General features: G+C 42.2%; 1 protein-coding gene across 2 annotated transcripts in view; it reads right to left on the reverse strand.

Annotated features, from left to right (window-relative positions):
- Positions 1-8,743: 8,743 nt before the first annotated feature.
- Positions 8,744-22,544, reverse strand: part of VTCN1 (V-set domain containing T cell activation inhibitor 1) — a 57,970-nt gene continuing 44,169 nt past the window's right edge. Inside the window, exons 3-6 of one of the 2 annotated variants that reach the window (XM_044239004.1) lie at positions 21,836-22,183; positions 18,481-18,759; positions 12,842-13,011; positions 8,744-9,629 (exon numbers count right to left, since the gene is read on the reverse strand). In XM_044239004.1, the coding sequence (XP_044094939.1) occupies positions 12,887-13,011; positions 18,481-18,759; positions 21,836-22,183 (752 nt within the window). In that variant the 3' untranslated portion in view covers positions 8,744-9,629; positions 12,842-12,886. Of the gene's footprint in view, positions 10,328-12,841; positions 13,012-18,480; positions 18,760-21,835; positions 22,184-22,544 lie in introns of both variants that reach the window. The other variant, XM_044239003.1, reaches the window with a different exon arrangement.

Below are 22,544 nucleotides of genomic sequence, written 5' to 3' on the forward strand. Positions count from 1 at the left end.
TTTTTAAAAGATTTTATTTATTTGAGAGAGAAAGAGCATGAAGCACGGGGGAGGGTCAAAGGGAAAAGCAGACTCCCTGCTTAGCGGAGAGCCTGATGAGGGACATGATCCTGGAACTCCAGGATCTTGACTTGAGCTGAAGGTGGTTGTTTAACCAACTGAGCCACCAAAATACCCAGAAAGTAGGTATTATTAACCCCATTTTAAAGATGCTGCCAGTAAGAGCCAGAATGTGCTATGAAGATAGGAGATTCTCTTGTTTATATCCTAGATGTTAGGCATTTTCCCCCATATCTGGGGTCCAGTGATATTAAGTGGCTAGAACTTGACCAAATTCTGCACTATTTTTTTTGAGTAAAATTGTGTAGGTATAACCAGGCTCCAACGTCACCCTTCACAGTTAGGAGTTACTCTCTAATGAGCAATATACACCAGATTGAAAAGTCCTCAAGGGAAATGCATGAAATTAGGTAAGGTCAGGTTTATTTATTTTAGTAATCTCTAAACCCAATGTGGGGCTTGAGCTTACCACCCTGAGATCAAGGGTGGCATGCTCTTCTGACTGAGCCAGCCAGGTGCCCCAGGTCAACTTACCACATCTTGAGATACATAATTCTTTTATATTTACCCTAGATAAAGACTGTGATTACAGCTAGATAAAATACGTACGTATGCAGTGGGAAGAGACTAGAAGAGCATATACAGACACGGTAGTCATTACCAGGGGGTAGATTTAGAAGTAATTTTTTTCTTTAAAAATTAAAATTTGCCTATAATTTTTAGAGTGTGTACATAAGAAAGTTCTTTTGCGTATTAAGGAAAGCTGAGGGTCACCTATCTTGAGTCCTAATAGATTCCTGGCTAATTTAACCCCTCAGTTGAGTAGCCATTTTTCCTCTGTCTTCCCATCTTTCATCAAGAACATCTTCCCATCTCCTCTCAAGAAAATACCTAGAACTCTGCCAGAATCATTGGATCAAACCCCAGCAGCATGCCACATTGATCGGGAAAGACTTGTTCCTTTGTTTCTCAGCTCTGTCACTCTTCTGCTGTGAGTTGGATCTAAAGAAGTTTTGCTTTTTCCCTCTTGTTCAGGAGAGGTTAAGCTTGTATTCCCATCTACCATGTCTCAAAGGGTTGGTTCTCAGATCAAAATTCAAAAATCAAAATGAAACTGTAGGCAGAAAGATTAGTTTAGAGGCTGAGCAATTGTTCACTTGAGAAAAGATACTGAACTAAGGAACAATATGGATAAAGAACAGTGGAACAGTAAGGATATAGAAGCATTTGGGCAGTATAATTGATAAAAATTGAGGACCAATTAAGACTTAGGGGTCAAAGCTTTCAAAGACTGAAATCTCTAACTTGAATGACTTAAGTAGATAGTCTCTCACAAAAATGAGCTTGTTTTGGATATGTTTAGAATGAGTTAGCATCAGCTGGAGGTGCCTGGTCAGTAGTTGGGAACATGTCTGGATTGGGAGAGAGTGATGATAGCTGGAGATAAAAATTTGAGAATCATCAGATTTTTGTTTGTTTGGTAACTATCAAAATTGTATGCAATCTTTTGGCTAAAGAGACCCTCTTCTTTTGGTGTGAATTACATCTGATCTACAATATATGTTCGAGACATTTTTACTATTTTCATAGTTTTAATGATAACATTTGGACCACCGTTTCTCCAGGGAGCAAATGAGCACATGAAGCAGAGAGGAAAGTCCAAGAAAAGACTTCATCCCTTGGTGAACTCAGAGGGCTATCCGAGTGTGCTCTGGGGATAAAAGATGTTGATGGCCTTCCTATGGGAATTTAGAGATCCCATATTCATGATACTTTCTAGCAGTGAAACTCCAGAGTGTATTCTTGTGGTTTGTTGTTTTTAAATCACCATTTGGGCCCTAATGCAAAAATAACCCAAGAGTCCTGCAGAGTCCTGGCTCTTAAAAGACCACATCTGTGTGTGGCCACACCTACCTAGGAATTCTTAAAAGAAAATCAGTTCCACTTCATGCTGCCATTTCAACGGACCAGTGTTCTGATGACATTTATATGTAGCGAGGATCACCCTCCCTACAATGGATCATACATATTCCTTTCCCTTGACTGGGCAGATGTGCCTCTGGAGGGTCCTGAAAGCCCTTGGGTGGAGAATGACCGAATACTAGCTCCTGCAGGGGCACCTTGGGAGCGCAGTAGGTTAAGCAGCTGACCCTTGTTTTCGGCTCAGGTCATGATCTCAGGATTCTGCAACTGAGCTCCATGTCGGGCTCTGCACTCTGCTTGGAGTCTGCTTAACACTCTCTTTCCCTTTGCCCCTCCCCTCCATGCTCTCTCTCTCTTTCTCAAAACAAAACAAGTAAATCTTAACAAGAAATATTAGCTCCTGAGCTTTGGGTGATCCCCTTTTTAACAAGGCCATTTCCTTAATTGGGGGCTCCCATAGCATTAGAGTTATCTACTGCTCTGTTGAGGAGGAGGGTCACTTTGCACTGTCATGGCCTTGGGTATCGACTCTCAACTTGAACGCTTGGCCCTGCTGGGTCTAGGGCAGCTACGCCCTGCCTAAGCGGGCCACTCTTATAAGGGTGCAGAGGCTCGCTGTGCTCCTTCAAATCTGCTTGGAAGGTTTCTCCCCAAATAAGCCCTCCCCTCTTTTATGTTTACATTAAGTAGCACTAGGGGTAAGTGTATTTGTGTCCCTTTTGCAGGATTTTGGCTAGCACGCAGCCCTTTTCCATCTTCAAGGACTGCAAAAAGGATTTTAGTGAAAAGGGAAGAAAAAGGGAAAAGGCTATTTTCTGTCCCGAGAGCCCCAGGACAGAAGAGATGGTGATCTCCCTCTAGCCCCCAGACGGCTTAGTACTCAGCAATTTAGTTTAGTGTCATGCAGCCAAACTGCCCCTATCACTCAGTTCTCCTCCTTTGAAGACTGGACCCACACTGGTTTTATTTTTCATCTTTTCATGCTCTACGGTCTTTTGTAACATTTAAAACAGTAACCTATGGTTTTGGGGAGGCCATTAGCCAATTCAGTTCCCTTAGCTGCATCCCCCTGCTGAGCCATTGTGCTCTAGCCTTCAAGTATCCTCTGACCTGGTTGGAATCAGTAGCTCTTTGGACAAGGCCTTCTGTTGTTCCCCAGCTGCTCAAGCATTAGACATCTATTCTTGGTCAGAAAGCTCTTCACATGTTTCCTGTTATAGTTGCATCGATGTTTATGTGCCTTGCACAACACATGGACTTACGGATAGCTCGTTTTTATGAGTTCTTTCATACATGCCAGTGTCACTGTGTGAATTTATCCCCCCAAATTCACATATTGCAGTCCAAACCCCCAGTATTCCTTGGAATGTGACTCGTCAGAGATAGGGCCTTTGAAGTGGTAATTAAGGTTAAGTGAAGTCATATGAATAGGCCCTAACCCAATATGACTGGTCCTTATAAGAAGAGGGAGAGACACCGGGGATGCACATGTACTGAGAAAAGGCTTGTAAGGACGCAGCGAGAAGGTGCCATCTGCAAGCGAAGAAGACAAACCTTGGGAGAAATGAAACCTGCTGATGCTTTGATCTGGGATTGCCAGCCCTCAGAACTGTGAGGAAACTAATATCTGTTGTTTAAGCACCCCCAGTCTATAGTATTTTGTTATGGCAGCAGAGTCATACAGCCAGGCAATGTAGTAACTGCTTTTCATGAATTATCTCTTTAATAGTTGCACTTACCAAATGGAGTAGGTCCTATTGAGACAGGGACTCCCAATATAATTTTTGCCCACAGCAGGATTTCTGTTCACAGCAGGCTTGGCCCTGACCCTGAAGGTAGCTAAGTAAGTAGAATACTTTGGCTCATAAATGGGTGAGGTGGGGAGAGCAATTAAATGGAGCCAAGCTTTTTTCTGACAGGTATATCTCTACCCTGAGTTTGTTTCCTCCTTGCTCGCTCCATTAAGGGAGAGGGGCAACACCTTCCTTTACACCTGGGCAGATTCTTACAAGGGTTTAGTTACCGAACTGATAAGTCCCTTCTGATCATTCACTATTCATTTCTAATTTTCCCCTCTGTTTTGGTCTCTTTCTTACCCCTCTCCAGCTGGGAAGACTGTATTTGCATATAACTATCTGTTCGTTCTCCTTTCCTGTATAGACTTATTAAAATGGTAGGTCTCAAAGGTTTTTAAAAGTTCAAGAACAAGGGCACCTGGGTGGCTCAGTCGTTAAGCATCTGCCTTTGGCTCAGTTCATGATGCCAGGGTCTTGGGATCGGCCCTGCATTGGACTCTCTGCTTGGCGAGGAGCCTGCTTCTCCCTCCCCAACTCCCCCTGCCTTGTTCCCTCTCTCGCTGTCTCTCTCTCTCTGTCAAATAAATAAAATATTTTTAAAAAAAGAAAGAAATTTTAAAAAAGTTCAAGAACAAACACAAATACGTATAGGAATGTAATATTTTAAAAACTTGGAGGTAAGGATTAATTCATAAATAGTATTGGAGAATTTGAAAAAACAGTGGTTAATTCCCTTACCTCACAGATTATACCAAAAATTAAGTTAAGATGGAGTAAAGTTTTTATTTTTTAAAGATTTTATTTATTTATTTATTTGACAGGCAGAGATCACAAGGAGGCAGAGAGGCAGGCAGAGAGAGAGAGGGAAGCAGGCTCTCTGCTGAGCAGAGAACCTGATGCGGGACTCGATCCCAGGACCCCGAGATCATGACCTGAGCCGAAGGCAGCGGCTTAACCCACTCAGCCACCCAGGAGCCCAAGATGGAGTAAAGTTTTAAATGTTAAAAAAAAAAAAAACATGGAAGTATTATAAAGATGAATACTTTGACATAATCCAGAGTTGCAGAAGGTTATATTTAAAATACAGAAATAGAAGTGCTAAAAGAAGAAACAGAAGTGGGGGTGCCTGGGTGGCTCAGTGGGTTAAAGCCTCTTCTTTTGGCTCAGGTCATGATCCCAGTGTTCTGGGATCGAGCCTCCAATCGGGCTCTCTGCTCAGCAGGGAGCCTGCTTTCCTTCCTCTCTGCCTACTTGTGATCTCTGTCTGTCAAATAAATTTAAAATAAATAAATAAATAAATAAATAAATAAATAACAACAAAAAAGAAGAAACAGAAGTGGAAAAACTGATAGATTTGATTATGTAAAAGCAGAGGAGAAGGGATCATGCGTGATCCAGTGCTCAACATTAGAGGATTTAAGGGAGAATTTACAGTAATTAAATGTGTTCTTTCCAGGTGTACTTGAGGCTGGACAAGAATGAGCATATAAACTGGTCTCAGAAGACATTTTGGATCAACTGTAAAAGACTTCACCTCAGCAGATTACAGTCCTCTTCTGAAGTCTCAGACGTAGTCCCGGAAGGACTGTTGAGAACACACAAGATGGTGTCGCCAGAACCGGTTAGGAGAGGCTTGAGATTCCACTGCTAGACCCTCCATGACCCAGGGAGGGGCTGCGGTGGAAAATGGCCCCAAGTGTAACTGAGGCAACATCCCAGTCTCCCTCAGGCAGAAGAGCCGTCGTCACACGTAGCAGCGAATCCGCAGGAGCAAAGAAGCTGAAAGCTTCCAATGCCTCCTCATATTTTAATACATATAATTACATGGTGGCCAATATTTATATAATATTTTAAGCCTCTGATAGCACTTTTACACATGACCAGACTCTTTGAGAAGTAGTATGGGTTGTGATGACAGATTTGAGCTTAAATTCTGGTTCCACTTGCTGGTTGTGTGATCTTAAGTACGTTACTTAACCTCTCAGGGCCCGTTTTCTCCTCTGTAAAATGGTGATGGTGATGGGGCAAGGTGATACCCGCCACATAGGATAAGGCTTGAATGAGAAAAATATCTAGTATGATGTCTGACACATAGGAGGCACTCAATTTCCTTTCCTTCTCTAAAGGTAGCTATTTGCATCAGTTGACCTCAAACTTCCAGAGTAGTCAAATGTGTAGAAAGGTAACATAGTCTCTTCAGATCTGTCTCATGTCACACAGTGATTCTTCACTGCAGTGATGGGGGTGGGGGGAGTGATGTCTTGTCTTGTTAAAAAGCCCCTGCATCCCCTGCTCCCAGACTTCCCTGCTGAGAATCACTGGGCTACACTTTGATATCCCAAGTATCTCTCAGTAATTTAATATTGTTGTTTGATATTTTCACTCATGGCTTTATTTCAATAAAGACTTGCCTTCATGGGAGGGTAAGACATGAAGCTAATGAAAAAGGTGGTCCATTATTTTTTTTTAATTTTTAATTTTTTTAAAAGATTTATTTATTTGACAGACAGAAATCACAAGTAGGCCCAGAGGCAGGCACAGAGAGAGGGGAGGCAGGCTCCCTGCCGAGCAGAGAACCCGATTCAGGGCTCGATCCCAGGACCCCGGGATCATGACCTAAGCCGAAAGCAGAGGCTTTAACCCACTGAGCCACCCAGGCGCCCCAAGGTTGTCCATTATTACCTTCTCATGTGTAGCTAGAGGCTGGGAAGCACTTTTTTTTTCCTCCTTGAGCAGTGGAGGTGAGGCAGTTAATGGAAAGAATGGTGGAAACACAAAGAGTTGATTGGGCCATGTGGGGAAAATGGATAAAAGGGGAGGGAGAGGAAACTGAAGACAATTATTATTTTTCTCCTAGATCCTCATTTAGCAGGCTGTGACTTGGCTCCTTCTGGGGCACTACTCCCTCTCAGTAGAAACTCTTACCTGTATGTGATAACACTATCATACTTCTAGTCTCACCTACCCTGGGTATGAGGCCTGGATCCATCACTGGGGTCCTATATGGCTAACCTAAACCAATTAATTGAAGTCCTATTAAGTACCATAAAGTCCTGGAATTGTATCCGTCAGAACCTAGATTGTTCTCGCTAGAATGACACATGAGTAGTATAGTGTTTGGTAACTGCAAATATAGAGGGCAAAGAGAAGGGAAATGGCCTCCGTCTGCTATGAAACTGCTCACAGACCATATTAACGGAGCATCACTTTTGGCTTGTTATGAAGAAGGGATATAGGACCAAGGTATTCATAAATTTCTTATTTGAAATGTTGTTTAGAGTTTGGGGTAAGGGACCTTCTAACTGAACCTGCTAAGGATACTCTTTAGGCCAGAAGGTTAGATTTGAACCGAAGCGGTAAGATAACACTGAAGGTCAAGTTATGACTTTTAGAAGACGCAGACATATAATTTTCTGGGGGAGCCAAATCTTTCAGTACACATAGGGGCTCCTGTAGCGATAAGTGCAGGCCCCCTTCCAAGCTGCGATCTAACTGCTTTGTCTCAGGAAACAAGGCTTCCTGCGTGTATCTGTTTGACCTTCTTCTAAGAGCAGACTTCCAAGGGCTGCCTGCCTGGACCCCCGTCCTTATTTTGTCATCATCTTCAAGGGAGTCCAAGTACACAGCAGTGAAAACCAATAGACAAAAAAGTGTGCGATTTTGTGCTAAATTGCGTGAATAGACCAAAAAACAAGAGTAAAATCATGTTGTATAAAACTGGTCAGAAACAGCTTCACAGGGAAAGAATTTTTGCTGGAGGGGAGGTAGAATGCAAAAAAAAAGACAGTAGAGAGCATTGCTAAGGCTCTGTTTCTGTGACAGGTAATTCTCACTCATGGCTTTCATACTGAAACTCCTGGAGTTGACTGATGTGAAAGAGGAAACAAGACAAAGTCAGAAGAAGCAGGAGCTCAGGCACATTGTAAGACAGTCTGAATTAGAGCAGCCGGTGGGATGTGTGGAGACTTCCCCAGCTGGAGGGAGATTGGGAATTCCGTTTCATCAATAGAACCGAAGCCTACCATGTATGCTGTGAAGCAGAAGCTTTATTATGCAGTATTGAACTGTGCACACCCTTTCCCTCTATTAATAGTGCACAGATTGAGGTCACTGTGCACTTAAATCTTCAAACAACTTGGGGATAGCTGGGAGCTGACACTTCACCTCGAAGTTTGACTTGTTTGGTCAAATGTGCCTCTGGCATCAGATTTGAGCTTCTCCAGATGTTTGTGGTGTGTCATGTTCTGGTTCTTGCACTTTAGCTGATACAATAGGGTTGTCTAATGCATCTGCCATGTGCTCATGGACAAGGCCAAAGAATGAACCTGGGTTGGGAATGTTTATTCTCTCACAGTTTGCTTTTTCAGTTTGGTTCAGCACTGGTCCCTTCTTGCAAAAGGCTGATTGGGACCAAGCTGGAAATACAGCAGGGAAGAGTTGTTCTGAAAGTCCCCTGAGAATTGGCCCTTTGCCAATTAAATTTTCTATAGATTTTATCCCTCTGCCAACTGTCAGTGCAATTTTTGGCAAGTCACGTCATCTGAGGACTGCAAGTTACACACACTTCACCCTGGGCCTCTGGATCTTCATCGGAAAAGTGAAAGGACTAGGAAAGATGATTTTGAGGTCCTTCGCCTCTAAGATTTGAGAATTTCTTAATTCCTGAATAGCAAACATCAGGCTTTTTGACAGCAGAGCAATGGGTTTGTTTACCTGTATGTGTTCTCCCAAATGTTACCTGCCTCAAGCCACTGAGATCTTTCCCAGATGGACACACCGCAGGCTGGCAAAGCCTGTGGAGTTTCCTTAAGAAAGTAGGCCCAGCCACTCCTATTTATTATCTTTTCATTCAACAAACACTTATTGAAGGTCTGTTACATGCTAGTTGCTAATCTTTAGAACTTGACCCATGGCTTTTTATCCATCTTATGCTTGCTTTCTTTGACAAACCAGGCAGACAACAGTATAGGAAATATGCATTTAATCATTCTCTTGAATGGTCAGAACTCAAAAATCTTAAGTTTTCTATAACAAAATGTAATACAGTCTTGGTGGGTCCAAAGTGCCAGGAAGGCAGACCTCAACATGTGAAAAGTATGGAAAGGGAGAGGGGTGTGAACAATACATTCTTTTTGATCAAAGCTTTATTCCCCGGTCCCATTTCAAAAGTCTCCACTGCCCCTGCTTTCAGAAGTCTCTGTGTGTTTCAAGGAGGGGACATGTTTTTGTTTCCTTCATTGGAATTGTGACTAAGAGGGTCCTGAGATCAGAATTCGGAGCGAGAGACATTGAGATAGAACTCAGGCAGCTCTCACAGAAACTAATTTGCACCTTAGAATGAAGGGAAAGGAACCTGCTAGAGATGACTCCATCAGGAATTCCTGGCTGCCTGAGCTCTGGCTCTCTGTGCTGAGACAATAGCCAAAGAGGCAGAGGATAGTGCCTATCTGTAGGAAGCAAACCGGTTTTGTTAGTTCCCTCTTCTCTAGATCCTTTTGGAGGACTGACATTTGGGGCTGGGTAATTCTTTGTTGTGGGTGGATAATGCTGTACATTGTAGGATTTTGAGCAGCATCTCTGGGTTCTATCCATAACAGTAGCACCCTCCCTTCTCCCCTGAGTTGTGCCAACTAAAATTGTCTCCAAACATTTTCAGAGGTCCGCTGTGTGTGGGGAGGAGTGTGAAAAATCACACTGGGTGAGTCCCACCGCTCTAGATGTTGTTGAAAGCTGAGGTTATCGCTGTCCGTGCAAGATAGAAAGTCGGAGCCTGACACTTCGTGTTGACATAATGCCGTATACAGCGATGACGAGAGGTCCTTTCCCGGACCATTCAAGGATGCACGTCATCTGAGAAATCAAATGGCATTGGTTTGTTTAAAAAAGAAGATACTTGGATAATTTGGAAACCAGGGTGTCCCAACTACATGTTTTAAGTTACAATTATGACCGTGCCCACATTTCTTTAGTATTTGTCAAGTGGGAGGAGATTCCAAGGCACTTTTGGCAGCATCCTAAGGAAAGGTGAGTTATTTGACCCATCACTACCTCTGAATTGTGACGTGGCAACTAATTAGCAGCTTCTTACTATATCTACTGAGGTTTAATTTATGGATTATAAAATGTGGAAGTATTGCAAGTCAAAACTTTCTGGGAGCTTAGAGCAATATTAGAGCAATATAAAGATGCAGAGACAAGTCAGAGGCAATATCCCATCCTCTCACTCCCTGGATGTTTCTGACGGGGGTTGCTGGTTAGTAAAGGGAGGTCCCTGAGGTACAGAGATCCACTTGTCTCCACTTGCAATGGACTTAGTCCTAACACATATCCAGTTCAGATGAGTTATGTTCCCAGCTTTTAATATATGTCTTTGAAGAGAGATTTATCTGGTTCATATTGGAGTCTTCTGTGGGTTGCTTTTGACTTTTTTTTTTGCTTCTTGATCTTATTTGTTCATTCCAAACCTCTAGACATGAATTCATTTCCCCCCAGAAATACAAAACTAGGTCAGATCTTGCTGTGAAATAGTTCTGCAGATTCCTGGGATTCTGAAAATAACACAAATAGGATGTCCTTACAACCATTCAGTAAACATTTATGGAGAACCAGTTGTCTCTGTGCCTGTGCCTGTATGAGGGTATCTCTTGTTCAGAGATGGGCTCTCATTTTTCTGTTACTTTGATGATGTTCTATCAAGACCACTTGCTACCATGGGTTGCTGGGGGAAGAGATGGCTTGAGTCTCTTCTTCAGGAAGGGGATCATGCTTAGAGCAAACAGGAACAGAGAGATGAGCCAGGAGCAGTCTCCTGGGTAGAAGTAGAAAGATGACTTCTGCTTGAGTGTCCAACCAAAGAATGTATGTGACCTAAAATGTTGTGCTCAGCATCGGTTTGATTTGCAACCCTCCCAGGAGCTCCCTGGGAGTAGTCTGAAACCACACCCCCTTACTTGTAGGGCAGGGAGAGATAGAAGAAAGAGGCAGGCCACTCCAGGCCACTCCAGGTTGGTGGGTGGCAGTTTCAGTAAGCAAAGGTCATTTATACACGAGGCTTGTCCTGGGTACCAAGAAGACGAGTAGATCCTTACAAGTCATAAAAGTTAATATAGAGGCCATTACTAGGTTTGGTACATATACTGTGCAAGGTGTTCTCAATGCCACAATATTATCTCAAGGCTGTGTCCTTGGAGCAGCCTCTGGGAGCGAGACAGACAAGTGGGATCCTTGTCCCAAGGACAGGGGTGGAGGTGAAGAGCCCCTGATCACCTGGGTCTAGCTCATGAGTCAACTGACAGTCACATCTTTTCAATGACCTTCCCCCACAGTTCCTTATGGTTTTACAAGTAATGATAATGATCTACTTATTTTTTTTTTTAAAAATTGATTTAAGGTTATGCCTCTGTAGTTGTATGGAGAAAGAGTTGGGGTTGTAGCTAATCTGATAATCGTATATAACCTATGTATACTGTGAGTGAACATTCTTTACATGCATGTCATGGCTTTTAAAAAAGGCTGCCAATTACTGCTTGAAGGGAATACAAGATAGAGATGAATAAACTGTACTTTGTAGGTCAGATTATCTAGTTGCAGAATGTTAAAAATTCATTTATAGTGTCGTGGGGAATCAAGGAAAGAAGAAAGTGTTCCTTTTCTGCTAGTGAGATCCTCAAGGGAGCATTTCCTCAGGGAAATCTCCCTCCGCTGAAAACTGTGGAGGTGGGAACCGGTGGGTTTCCTTATAAAGAATCCATTTTCTGTGCTGCACTGTTGTGTTTGGAGAAGAGAAAGAAGGAAAAGCGGTCAACAGATCTTTGCCTGCCCTACTTAACAATCTGGGCAAGGATTATACGTGCCTTCGAGAGTGTAAGATATCATGAATTATTCATGCATGCCAAGGGGATGTGGAAGAAACAGACCACTGGGAAAGTGGGCTATAAGCTGGGAAGCACTTAATTGAAATGGGTGAAGGAAGTGTGGCTTTGAACTGCCAGCGAGTCTAGGAGACTTCCAGGAAGGGCAGTGAGAGAGGGAGCAAGGCCAGAGAGCGGAGCAGGCAGCTGAGAGAAGCAGGAAGCGCAAGGAAAGAAACTCAAAGAGAGCTGTGACCACATGGCTGAGGACTTTGACACAAGAGGGCCCAGAGAGTCACCTTAGGTTCCAGAGCAAAGGAATGCTGTGATGAAAATAGCATTGGTATATATATATATATATATATATATATATATATATATATATATATTTTTTTTTTTTTTTTTTTTTTTTTTTTTTTTTTTGGGCATCTTATTTCCTATCAGTGGACGCAGGGAGAGGAAGAAGCAAGTATAGGGTTTTAGAACTAGGCTGGTGTATGAAATAATGGAGGCTGGAATAGGGTCGGTCTGAGGGAACAACCCAGGAAAATGTCATGGGGCCTTGAATGTCAAGGATAGAGGGGAATGGAAATAGCTCTAAGGTTGCGAGCCCGGATGCACTGTGGTATGCCCCTGAGTCATGGGGCAGTGCTGGCTGGAGCTTCATGAACTCAGCCACACAGACTCCATACAAGACTATTCGGGGAGCAATATCCTACCAATAATTGGAGCCAGAGGACTGAAGTGACAGGCAGAAGTCTCAACACGGGGAGCCAGCTGGGGAGTCATTTGTCAAACTTCTGGTCAGTAGGAGCTTTGTTGAGGGGCTAGGAGGAAGTCACTTGTGTGAGTGAGTATATGCGTGTCCTGAGGCTTTAGAAGATAACCGTGAAATCCAGAGGAATTCTCAGGGCTAAACATTTCTTTCTCTTTCTCTTTTTGCCTTGTGGCTAGATAACTTGGTAAAAGAAAAGATGTTTGAATTTGCACAAATATTTGACTTGCAGAGTTGTTTTTGCTGTAAGTGTATCGATGAGATCTACACTCTTTGTTCACATATATTTACCTTTCACAAGACCAGTAGGAACAGTGCCCACTGCCCTGGCATTATCAAATGTTTCTTTCTGAGGCTGTTGCTGGAGGTTGCTTGACTCTTGTTAGGAACACAGCACACACAGATCCAATTCCCACACCATTCGTGATTCGTCTCACCTGTCATACCAGTGACTTTGCATGTTTCTGTGCGGCCAGAGGACATTATTTTAGCATCAGGTAAGGGGAGAGAGGCAGGAGTACCCAGCTGATGGCAAAGAAAGAAGAGTCACCCAGGGACGCCTTTGAGTTCAGCAGCTGTAGGTGACTCCGCCTTTTAATCTCAGAGTCTGCAAAGGGAGAGAAAAAAGTTTAGGGTCACCGAGGAAAACGGGGTGTCTTCTTCACGTGGCTGCTTGGCAAAGAAAAGTACCTGAAGAACAGAGTAAGTTGTTTCTAATACAACTTTTTACCCCCATTTGGGGGCAATTTTGCACCCTATTCTCTACCTTTCTGTAACTGGCTTAAAATCAGAGCTTTCTCTTTCTTCAAAAGAAGTTCCATTCTGTTAGCCCCTCCCATGAACACTCAGCCAAATGAGAAACTAGACCAATAAAGAGATTGTTACTGCTTACTAAAAAAAGAATAGGATAAGGGGTCATGGCCAGTCCTTGGTTTCAGACACATTTTTTTTCCTGTAGGCAGTGACCTTTACATTTGTTTCACACTACTACAAGGCGATGTGAAAGTATTGTTCCCATTTTGAAGCCAAGAAAGGGAGAAGTGAAGGAATGAGACTACTCTTCTTTTACTGTATTTGCTTCTTAGACAATCCAATCTCATTTAATTCATTTCAGCTTTGACTTTTATTAGGCAGGTTATTCAACTTAAACATGCCTCATTCTCTTTACCTAGAAAATAAGGCTAAGATGATAATGGGCTTCACAGAGTTGTTTTGAGGGTGTAAAGCCCTGAGATACAACAGGAACTCGCATGTAATAAGCACCCAACGGGTATCACCTGTAACACTTAGAGGGACCCCACTCGAGCCCAATAAGCATGACTTCCATTAAGCTGGCTATCTCCAAACCCACCTTCTTAGTCTGAGCTCTGTCCTGAGTTCCACATCTAGATTTATGGTTGCCACTGTATATGTCCATTAAAAATTTAATTATTCAGTAAATATTTGGGGGGCAACTGCTGTTGGGGTTCAAAAGAGTCCAGTAAGTAATACCCTTTTCCCCACCTGAGTTCTAAACCAATTAAAGGGTAAGACAAAAAGAATGAGGCGATTGGAAGGCCAAAATATCACCTTTATCACTGGTTAAGTGTGATAATAAAAGATGAAGCTTTATCTGCAGGTAGATGGGCTGCAGCCCAGACCTTCCCAGTGATGGGCAGCACCTGACTGGGGCAGGCTTCCTGCTGCAAGGACAGATTCTGCTTCTAGGAACTCATGGCTTGGGGGAGCAGACTTTCTGACGGTTAGCTGGAGAGAAAAGGTAAAAGAAAGAGCCAAACTCTTTGTGTCCAACTTTTACTAAGGTCACTAATCAGATAACTCCTCCCGCTCTGGGGAGGAGGGGAAGAAGGGAGACGAGAGAGCCTAGGAGGGTTACATGGATGAGAATCCTTTCTCATGGAGGGAAATATGTAGAGGAGGGTTGAAGTTTATGCTGTCAAATGCTGGGTAATGTCTCGTAAGCGTTGGACATCTCTGCCTACGTGCACGATGGACGCCTCCAACTCCTCGCCAAATCCTCAACTTCATGTTGCTTCTCCTATTTTAATTTGGTTTGCTAGCATCACTAACCTCCTAAGCACCCGGGGTAGAAACATCAGACCCATTTTGACTTCCTCTTTCTCTTGTCCTTCATGTTTGTGTCACAAAGATGATTTTTTTCATTAGCTTTTGATTCTTCCTCTTTCTTTTCTATTGCCGTTCAGTTAAAGCCCTCATAATTTCTCCCCTGGACCACTCACATAGGCTCCTGACTTCATACCTTCCTATTCTAACAAAACCATTCTCTTCTCCAAAGCCCAGCTTGAACTCTGCCTCCTCTACTCAGCCAGTCAATAATTAACTATTCTTTCCCCTAGACACCACATCTACACTGGAATTCGTTCCTCTTAGGACATTTATGCAATTGTGCTAGTCACCTCCATATCATTGGACTTAAAAATTGCATTGCATGTATTTGGCACACAATAGATACTTGCTGAATGAATGACCTAAATTAGAAGTAGAGTCCAAGAACATAGGATGTAAACTCTGCCATCTTATCCAATTGTTTAAAAAATACACTTACTTTGTATGTGGCAAAGCTAAATAAGTCGGAGTTGGACCCTAAGACTTTCAGTCTTTGGATCGAAAAGTCTTCTCAAAGCCAGGCTGGAACCAAATATTTTCTGAAATTTGAGCTATGTCTTGCTACCATATTGTATTTAGTCCTAGCACTGATACATGGGACACTTGTCCTGAGGTATTGAATAAGCATGTATGGAAAAAGAATCTGCTCACTGAATCAAAGGTGTGCTCAATTTCTGTGGTTTGTTCAGTTATTGTCCTTTCCATTGGAAGGCATTAGTTATATAGTTTGGGGATACTTATTGAGATCTGAACTGAGACACTGCTGTTAACACCTATCCTTCTAAATGCCCAATGCTTCATTTCCCCCTTTTCTTCAGGGAAGGCCTTCCATCAGGTACTGCCTCATTGATCTATGTGTGGGCAACTGACCCAAGTGGAGCCTTTCTGAGAATGTGGAATAGGACTGTGGGATTAAGGCTCACTCTGGTTACTCTATTTGAGTGAGAGAGACTTTTAAAACTAGGAACTCTTCTGAATCACATTCTGCCCTATAGACTAAAACAGAAGAAATTAAATTAGTACCAAGAGAATAAAGTAGAGGGTTGAAAAGCCCAGTGGAATTTAAATTCTTTGTTCCAGCAGTTCCTGAAACCAAATTGTGCTTCCTGTTCTTAGTTTCATGAAATGTACTAATTTTCTTTTATTGAATTCTCCATTTAGCTTAGGGATATTTGAGTTGGTTTTTTGTTACAGTCAACTAAAAGCATTCTATTCACTAGTCAACAATTTGTTCCTTAGGATAGTGGATGGAAGAGCTCTCTTTTTCTCATATGTATGATTTTTTTATTAGATACTTTTTTATTGTGATAAAAACATAAAATTTACCATATTTACCATTTTAAGTGTACAGTTTAATAGTTTTAACAATATTCACATTATTATGAAACATTTTCAAAATTTTTCATTTTAATCTGAAACTCTATACCCATTAAACAACTCCCTTTGCTTTTCCCTCCCCAACAAGCTGCTGGTAACCACCATTCTACTTTCTGTTCCTATGAATTTGACGACTACTTTAGAGATCTCATGTAAGTAGAATCATACAGTATTTGTCTACCACTGGCTTATTTCACTTAGCATGATACCCTGAAAATTTATTCATGTTGTAGCATGTGAAAGAATTTCCTTCCTTTTTAAGGGTGAATAATATTCCATTGTATGTATATACCACTTTTTTTTTTTTTTTAAGAGAGAGTGTGTGTCTGAGTTGGGGTGGGGTTGGGGAGGGAAAGAGGGGAGGGCACAGAGAGAATCTCAAGCAGGCTCCCCACCCAACGTGGAGCTTGACCTGGGGCTCTATCTCACAACCCTGAGACCATGACCTGAGCCGAAATGGAGCCACCAACTGAGCCACCCAGATGCCCCAATATATCACTTTTAGTTTATTCATTCATCTGCTACAGACATTTTGGGTTGGTTCCATCTCTTGGCTATTGTGACTCATGCTGCTATGAACATGGGTGTACGATTATCTCTTTGAGAATGTGCTTTCAATTCTTTGGGATATATACACAGATATGGTACTGTTAGATCATATGGTAGTTCTATTTTTAATTTTTTGAGAAATTTCCATACTATTTTCCATAGCAGTTGCAACATTTTACAGTCTCATCAACACATGCGAAATGTTCCAATTTCTTCATATCCTCACCAATACTTGTTATTTTCTGTTTTTTTTTGTTTGTTTGTTTTTAAAGATTTTATTTATTTATTTGACAGAGAGAGATTACATGTAGGCAGAGAGGCAGGCAGAGAGAGAGAGGAGGAAGCAGGTACCCTGCTGAGCAGAGAGCCCGATGTGGGACTCGATCCCAGGACTCTGGGATCATGACCTGTTGTTGTTGTTTTTTAATAGTAGCTATCCTAACGCTTGTGAGGTGATACTGTGATTTGGATTTGCATTTCTCTGATGATTAGTGATATCAAACATCTTTTCATATGTTTGTTGGCCATTTGTTTATCATCTTGGAGAAATGTCTATTCAAGGCCTTTGTGCATTTTTTAATTGGGTTATTTGATTTTTTGTAGTTAAGTTGTAAGAATTTTTCATGTATTCTGGATATCAGATATATGATTTGCAAATACTTTCTCCCATTCGTCCTGTCTTGGAGGAGAAGACTGGGGGTAATATGGGTGTGTGCCTGTTCATGCTAGGCACAGAGCCTCTGTGGCACAGTATTAGAGGGTATGGCTGGGGAATACCCTGAAGGGGGTTCTTAACAATGGAAGCAGGCAGAGCCTGGTGGGTGATTCTGTCAACAGAAAATTGCAATCATGCAGGGGCTGGGAGGGTTAAGATGAATTGGGGCCATTGGAGACCAGGGGCAGGTTTAGACATATCCCTGGTCTGGGGGTGGGAGGGAGCTGATTTGGGGGTGGGGGTGGGAATGGAGGGCAACACTGAAGGGGTTAAACAGGTTTTTGCTCCTCATGAATTTGTTTGCCTGGGCCCAGGATTGGAGGGCTTCACACCTATACCCTGTGTATACAAGAATCAGATTTATAATACTTCCCTGTTTTTTGTTATGTTTGAACGCTATAAACCAAATTATTTTGAAAAAAAAAAAAAGGTTGCCTTTTCATATACATACTTTTAAATTAAAAAGTAAGCTGACAAAAATATAATTTATTCAGTTAAATTCAGCAAATATTTATAGGGCACTTAAATGTTCAAGGTATTCCACCTGGTTCTGGGCTTGATATAAAACAGCAGTTCTCCTGACATACTCCCTCCACTATAGACTGAATTTAATTCAGCTGCAGTAGGGATGGTCTTAAAAGTCATAATCCCATCTGTACATTTTCTTGACACTAGCTCAACCCTAGCTTTTTTATACACTGAAGCAGAGAAACTAGGGTGCTGGGCCTCTTGGAGCCCTACTCTTTTAGTCTGGGAGGCCAGTTCAATCTGGAGCTTTCTGATTAATGCTGGGCCAGTATTAATGGGATCGTGAGCCAGTCCTAGATGGGCTGAATAAGTTGGAGTTGGATCCTAAGATTTTTAGTCTTCAGATCGAAAGTCTTCTCAAAGGCAGGCTAGAACCAAATCAGTTTTGGGTGGGGGACTTGGGACATAGATCACCAACTGAATATATGAAAGATGTCAAATGATTGTCATTTCCCCCATTGCTTCACCAAAGCAGTCCTTTTGAGTTAGACAGGGCCACAGAATCCTAAGCACTGGTCTCTAGGCATCTATCCCCACCCAGTCAATGAGAGGGCTTATAAGATGAAACCTCACTGTGATTTTTGACCTGTATTCCATAAATATTGTTTCGTGTTAGTCTTATGTAATTCGTCCCAACTGCAATTGTGATCAAGTTCTCCATGAAGAGGACTCTCAAGCTTTCTATGCCCCAATACATAATATATCTGTTAAACCAATTAGATTTTAATTTGTATTTGATTTTAGCCCAATAAACCATGCAAAAAGTGTGGAGAAACCCACCTGTCACTTTGATATCACCTGTGGCTTTGGCAATGTTGTTCTCAATCATACAGGAGTATGTGTTGTTGATTGTGACATTGTAGAGTACAGACACAACCTTCATGGTCACATTCTCAGGGTTCAGCTCAAAGCTGGTATTGGAGACCTCTGAGAAGTTGGCTCCCTGGTCAACTTGGGATGCCCAGACCACTGTAGGCTGGGGGAACCATCGGGGAGCCTCACACCGTAAGCTCTCTGAGCTGGCATTATAGTCCACATTCACCTCTGGGATGCTGAAGGCTGCAGGGATGAAAGTCAAAAGGGACAGATGTCAAGTTCATACAGATAAAATAATATAGCCTTTGAAGAGCTAGGTCTTAAAAACATAGTCATTTCCACCACTGAAGTGACTCAGTACTTCCCAAATGGGCTGCCTGTGTATGGCCCATTGTATTATAGATGCAAATAATGACTTATACAATCCTTTGACAAAAATCACAAACTCCAAGGACCTAAGTTATAGGTATAATTGTTATAACAAATTTCTCCAACTAAGAGGAGTTCCAATTCATCCCTTAAAGATAAGGGATAAAGTTGATCACAAAATGTTTATTCCTTAAGGATTTGGGGCATTTTCTCAGGCACCTGTGAAGCTTCTTGGATGTTATGTATTTCTCTGCCTGGAGGATAAAGTTAGGGTGGGGAGGCAGAGGGAGAAGGAAAAAACAAACAGCATTCACTCGTCACCCACAGAAATTCCATACACGGGACTTGTCATCACGGGGGTTTGGATTTTGCTTGGGTGGAGACTCTCCAGTCCTGGTATCCAGGGATAGAGACAGTCATTTGTTTTCTTCCAAGATAATCCTCCTTACTGGGGAGGTACATGAACTTTGAAATTGAGACTATTTTCCTCTGATATCCAGGCAATGAGACATTTGTGGAAAAATGTTAAGATCTGGACTTTTGACTATAAAATGCTTATTATGCCAAATGGCAAGATCCAAGTTATTAATTTATTTGGCACTTTTGTTTGCCTGGGACTGTGCTGGGACTGAGTGACTGGTGAAAGGAAAGCCTTGATTGCCCTTAGAGAATCTTCCATGTAGCAGGGGAGAGGAGACTCATCTGCTCACAGCAGGCAGGGAATGAACTCCTGGGAGATGATGTAAGTTGCTGAGAGTACATGATAATGAACCACCATTTATTGAGGGTGCATTCCTTGCCAGGTGCCAAATTCCAGACATTATTTCATTTGATCCTCACTACAGCTCTAGGGATCTGTCTTATTATCAACATTTAAAAAAAGCTTTTAATTTTGGAATGATTTTAGATTTACAGAAACATTGCCAAGATAGCACAGAGATTTCTTATATATACCTCACTGTTTTCCTAATGTTAACATCTTAACCATGGTATAATTGTCAAAACCTAGAAACCATCACTGATATATAACTACTAACTCATCTCCAGACTTCATCTATATTTTACCAGTTTTTCCACTCATGTCCTTTTTCTTTCCAGGATCCCATATTGCATTTAATTGGCATGTCCTCTTAGGTTCCTCTGGTCTGTGTCAATTTCTCAGTCTTTCTGTGTTTTTCATGATCTTGACAGTCTAAGTGGTCCCGTTCAGATATTTTGTCATTACCCCAACCTCTATTGGAATTTGTCTGGGGTTTTTCTCATGATTAGATTGAGGCTATGGGTTTTGGAGAGGAAGGCCATAGAAGGAAAAGTGCCCTTCTCATTATATCACATAAGAATGCATACTGTTGACATGACTTAATCATTGATGATGTTAACTTTGATCACCTGGCTGAAGCAGTATTTGCCAGGTTTCTCTGGAAGCTGGACCTCACTAAGAAAAACACACCCAAAGTGTGGTCAAGGGGGAGGGAGGTTGTACTAAGCTCCACCTTGTGGAGTGGGGAGATCTAAATACATTATTTGGAATTCATCTGTAAGGAAGATTTGTGTCATCTCCCTCATGTTTATGGAAGTTGATAAAGTTGATCACAAAATGTTCATGTGTATTTGTTGAATACTTGGAGTTCTCATTTACTACCATGCTGTTTGTTTTGTTGCTCAGATTGTTCCAGCTTTGCCATTGGAAGCCCTTTGAGTTGGCTCCAGTGTCCCTTTGACATGACCCTATTAATCCCCATTTTAAGATGAATAAACTGAAGGTCAGTGAATTTGCCTTGCCCAGGTCCCAGTACTTGCCCAGGTCTGGCTCTACATCTGTAGAAACACATGTCATGAAGTGTCCAAGGAAGGCCTGTGTAGACTAGTGTAGGCCAGGAGGCCTCAGGATACTTTCTGCCTATTTTGTAAGTCCTTTCTTAAATGCCAGATTCTCCATGGGGGCGCTCCAATCCCTACCCTCCCTATGCATCTGGATGTGATCCCTCTCCCCCTGCATCCCCAAATTACTCTGTATTTCTCTTAAAGCATTTGATAGACTTTACCGATTATAATAGGTATTTACCTATTTTTCTTATCTCTGCCCCAGCCCTCAACTCTATAGGCTGTGTTCTATGAGCTCTGCAAGAGGAGGGACCATCATCTGGTTTTCTTTTTCTTTTTTTTACTCCTCACAATACCTAACTGAGTTTCTTTCTTTCTTTCTTTTTTAAAAGATTTTATTTATTTATTTGACATAGAGAGAGAGATCACAAGTAGGCTGAGAGGCAGGCAGAGAGAGGGTGGGAAGCAGACTCCCTGCCAAGCAGAGAGCCCCACACAGCTGCTCAATCCCAGGACCCTGAGATTATGACCCTAGCCTTGCAGACCCTTAACCTGGCAGAGGCTTAACTCACTGAGCCACCCAGGTGCCCCAACCTGAGTTTCTTATACATAAATTCACCAAGCTGAGTTGATAAGGAAGGGTGAATTTCACTGGGGGAGTATTAGTGAGTTTATAGAACAATATTGGTTTTGGTTAGTTCCCTTTGAACTTCTCCTAAAATGGGTTCCATTGCCATGAGTCCCTGGAGGTACTGATTTCAGACTTGGGCTAGGGCCTGCTTAGTGTAGAACAGTCTCAGGCCAGATCATAGGTTTCTCTTACCAGCAACAACAAAGGTGGTATACCATAAAGGAGACCACATTTATTTTGGTAAAATATTTCAGAGAATATACCTGAAAATCCAGAGAAGACTAGAATCCAGAACAGAGGATTTTAAGACCTAATCTTATAAGGGGGCTATTTTTGGAGTGGGTGTGGGTCTTGGACAGCAAGGATGGCTGCTGGCAAGGAAGGTCTTTGTCTTCTTGGTCGCTCATGAGGATAACATATTTCAGCAGCAACCCATTGTCTTTAGCCCCAAATACCTTTGGGCGCTCTCTTTCCCCCTTTCCAAAAGTAACTCACCTCCAGTTTTATACTCAAGATTAGCATTCCCCTTGCCTTTGGAGGTGATGATGTAACATTGGTAGGTGCCAGCATCTGTGAGTTGCACGTTCTTCAGCCTCAGAGAGGCATTGCCACCTATCACTTGATCAGCAAATACTGCTGTCCGGCCTCTGAACATTTCATCTTGGTCTGACAGGTCGTCTTTGCCTTCTTTGAACTCATGTACCAAGCCTATAACACCTTCCTTCAGCCACTGTATCACGATATCAGAAAGTTTGATGTCAGGTTCAAAAGTGCAACTCAGGATTCCATCCTCCCCGATGTTTCCTGCTGAGGTCAGAGTAGTGACTGTAATGGAGTGTCTCCCTGCAATTCAGGAAGCAAGAGTCAATGCCCAGGGAAGTTTTTGAATGTCTACAGCCAAACCCTTCATTACCAAAGGCCAAAGAGAGACTTCTGTAATAAATTGGAAATATAGAAGAACAGGAGAGGCATAAAAAAAAGAAGACATATGAACAGAAAGAACAGGAAGACAGTAATCCTGAGTCTACAGCAGATCTGCTCCTTGAGAACAAGCAACCCAACCCCTGAGAGGCACCAAGGAGAGAACATATTGAACTTGGAGTTTGAAGATGAGAATTCAAGTCCTGGCTTTGTCATCTGATAGCTGTGTGGCCTTGAAAAAGTCATGTAACCTATCTGGGTCTCAGAAAAATGGAGGCGGTAT

The sequence above is a fragment of the Neovison vison genome, chromosome 2, assembly GCF_020171115.1.
Source record: "Neovison vison isolate M4711 chromosome 2, ASM_NN_V1, whole genome shotgun sequence".
Taxonomy (NCBI): domain Eukaryota; kingdom Metazoa; phylum Chordata; class Mammalia; order Carnivora; family Mustelidae; genus Neogale; species Neogale vison.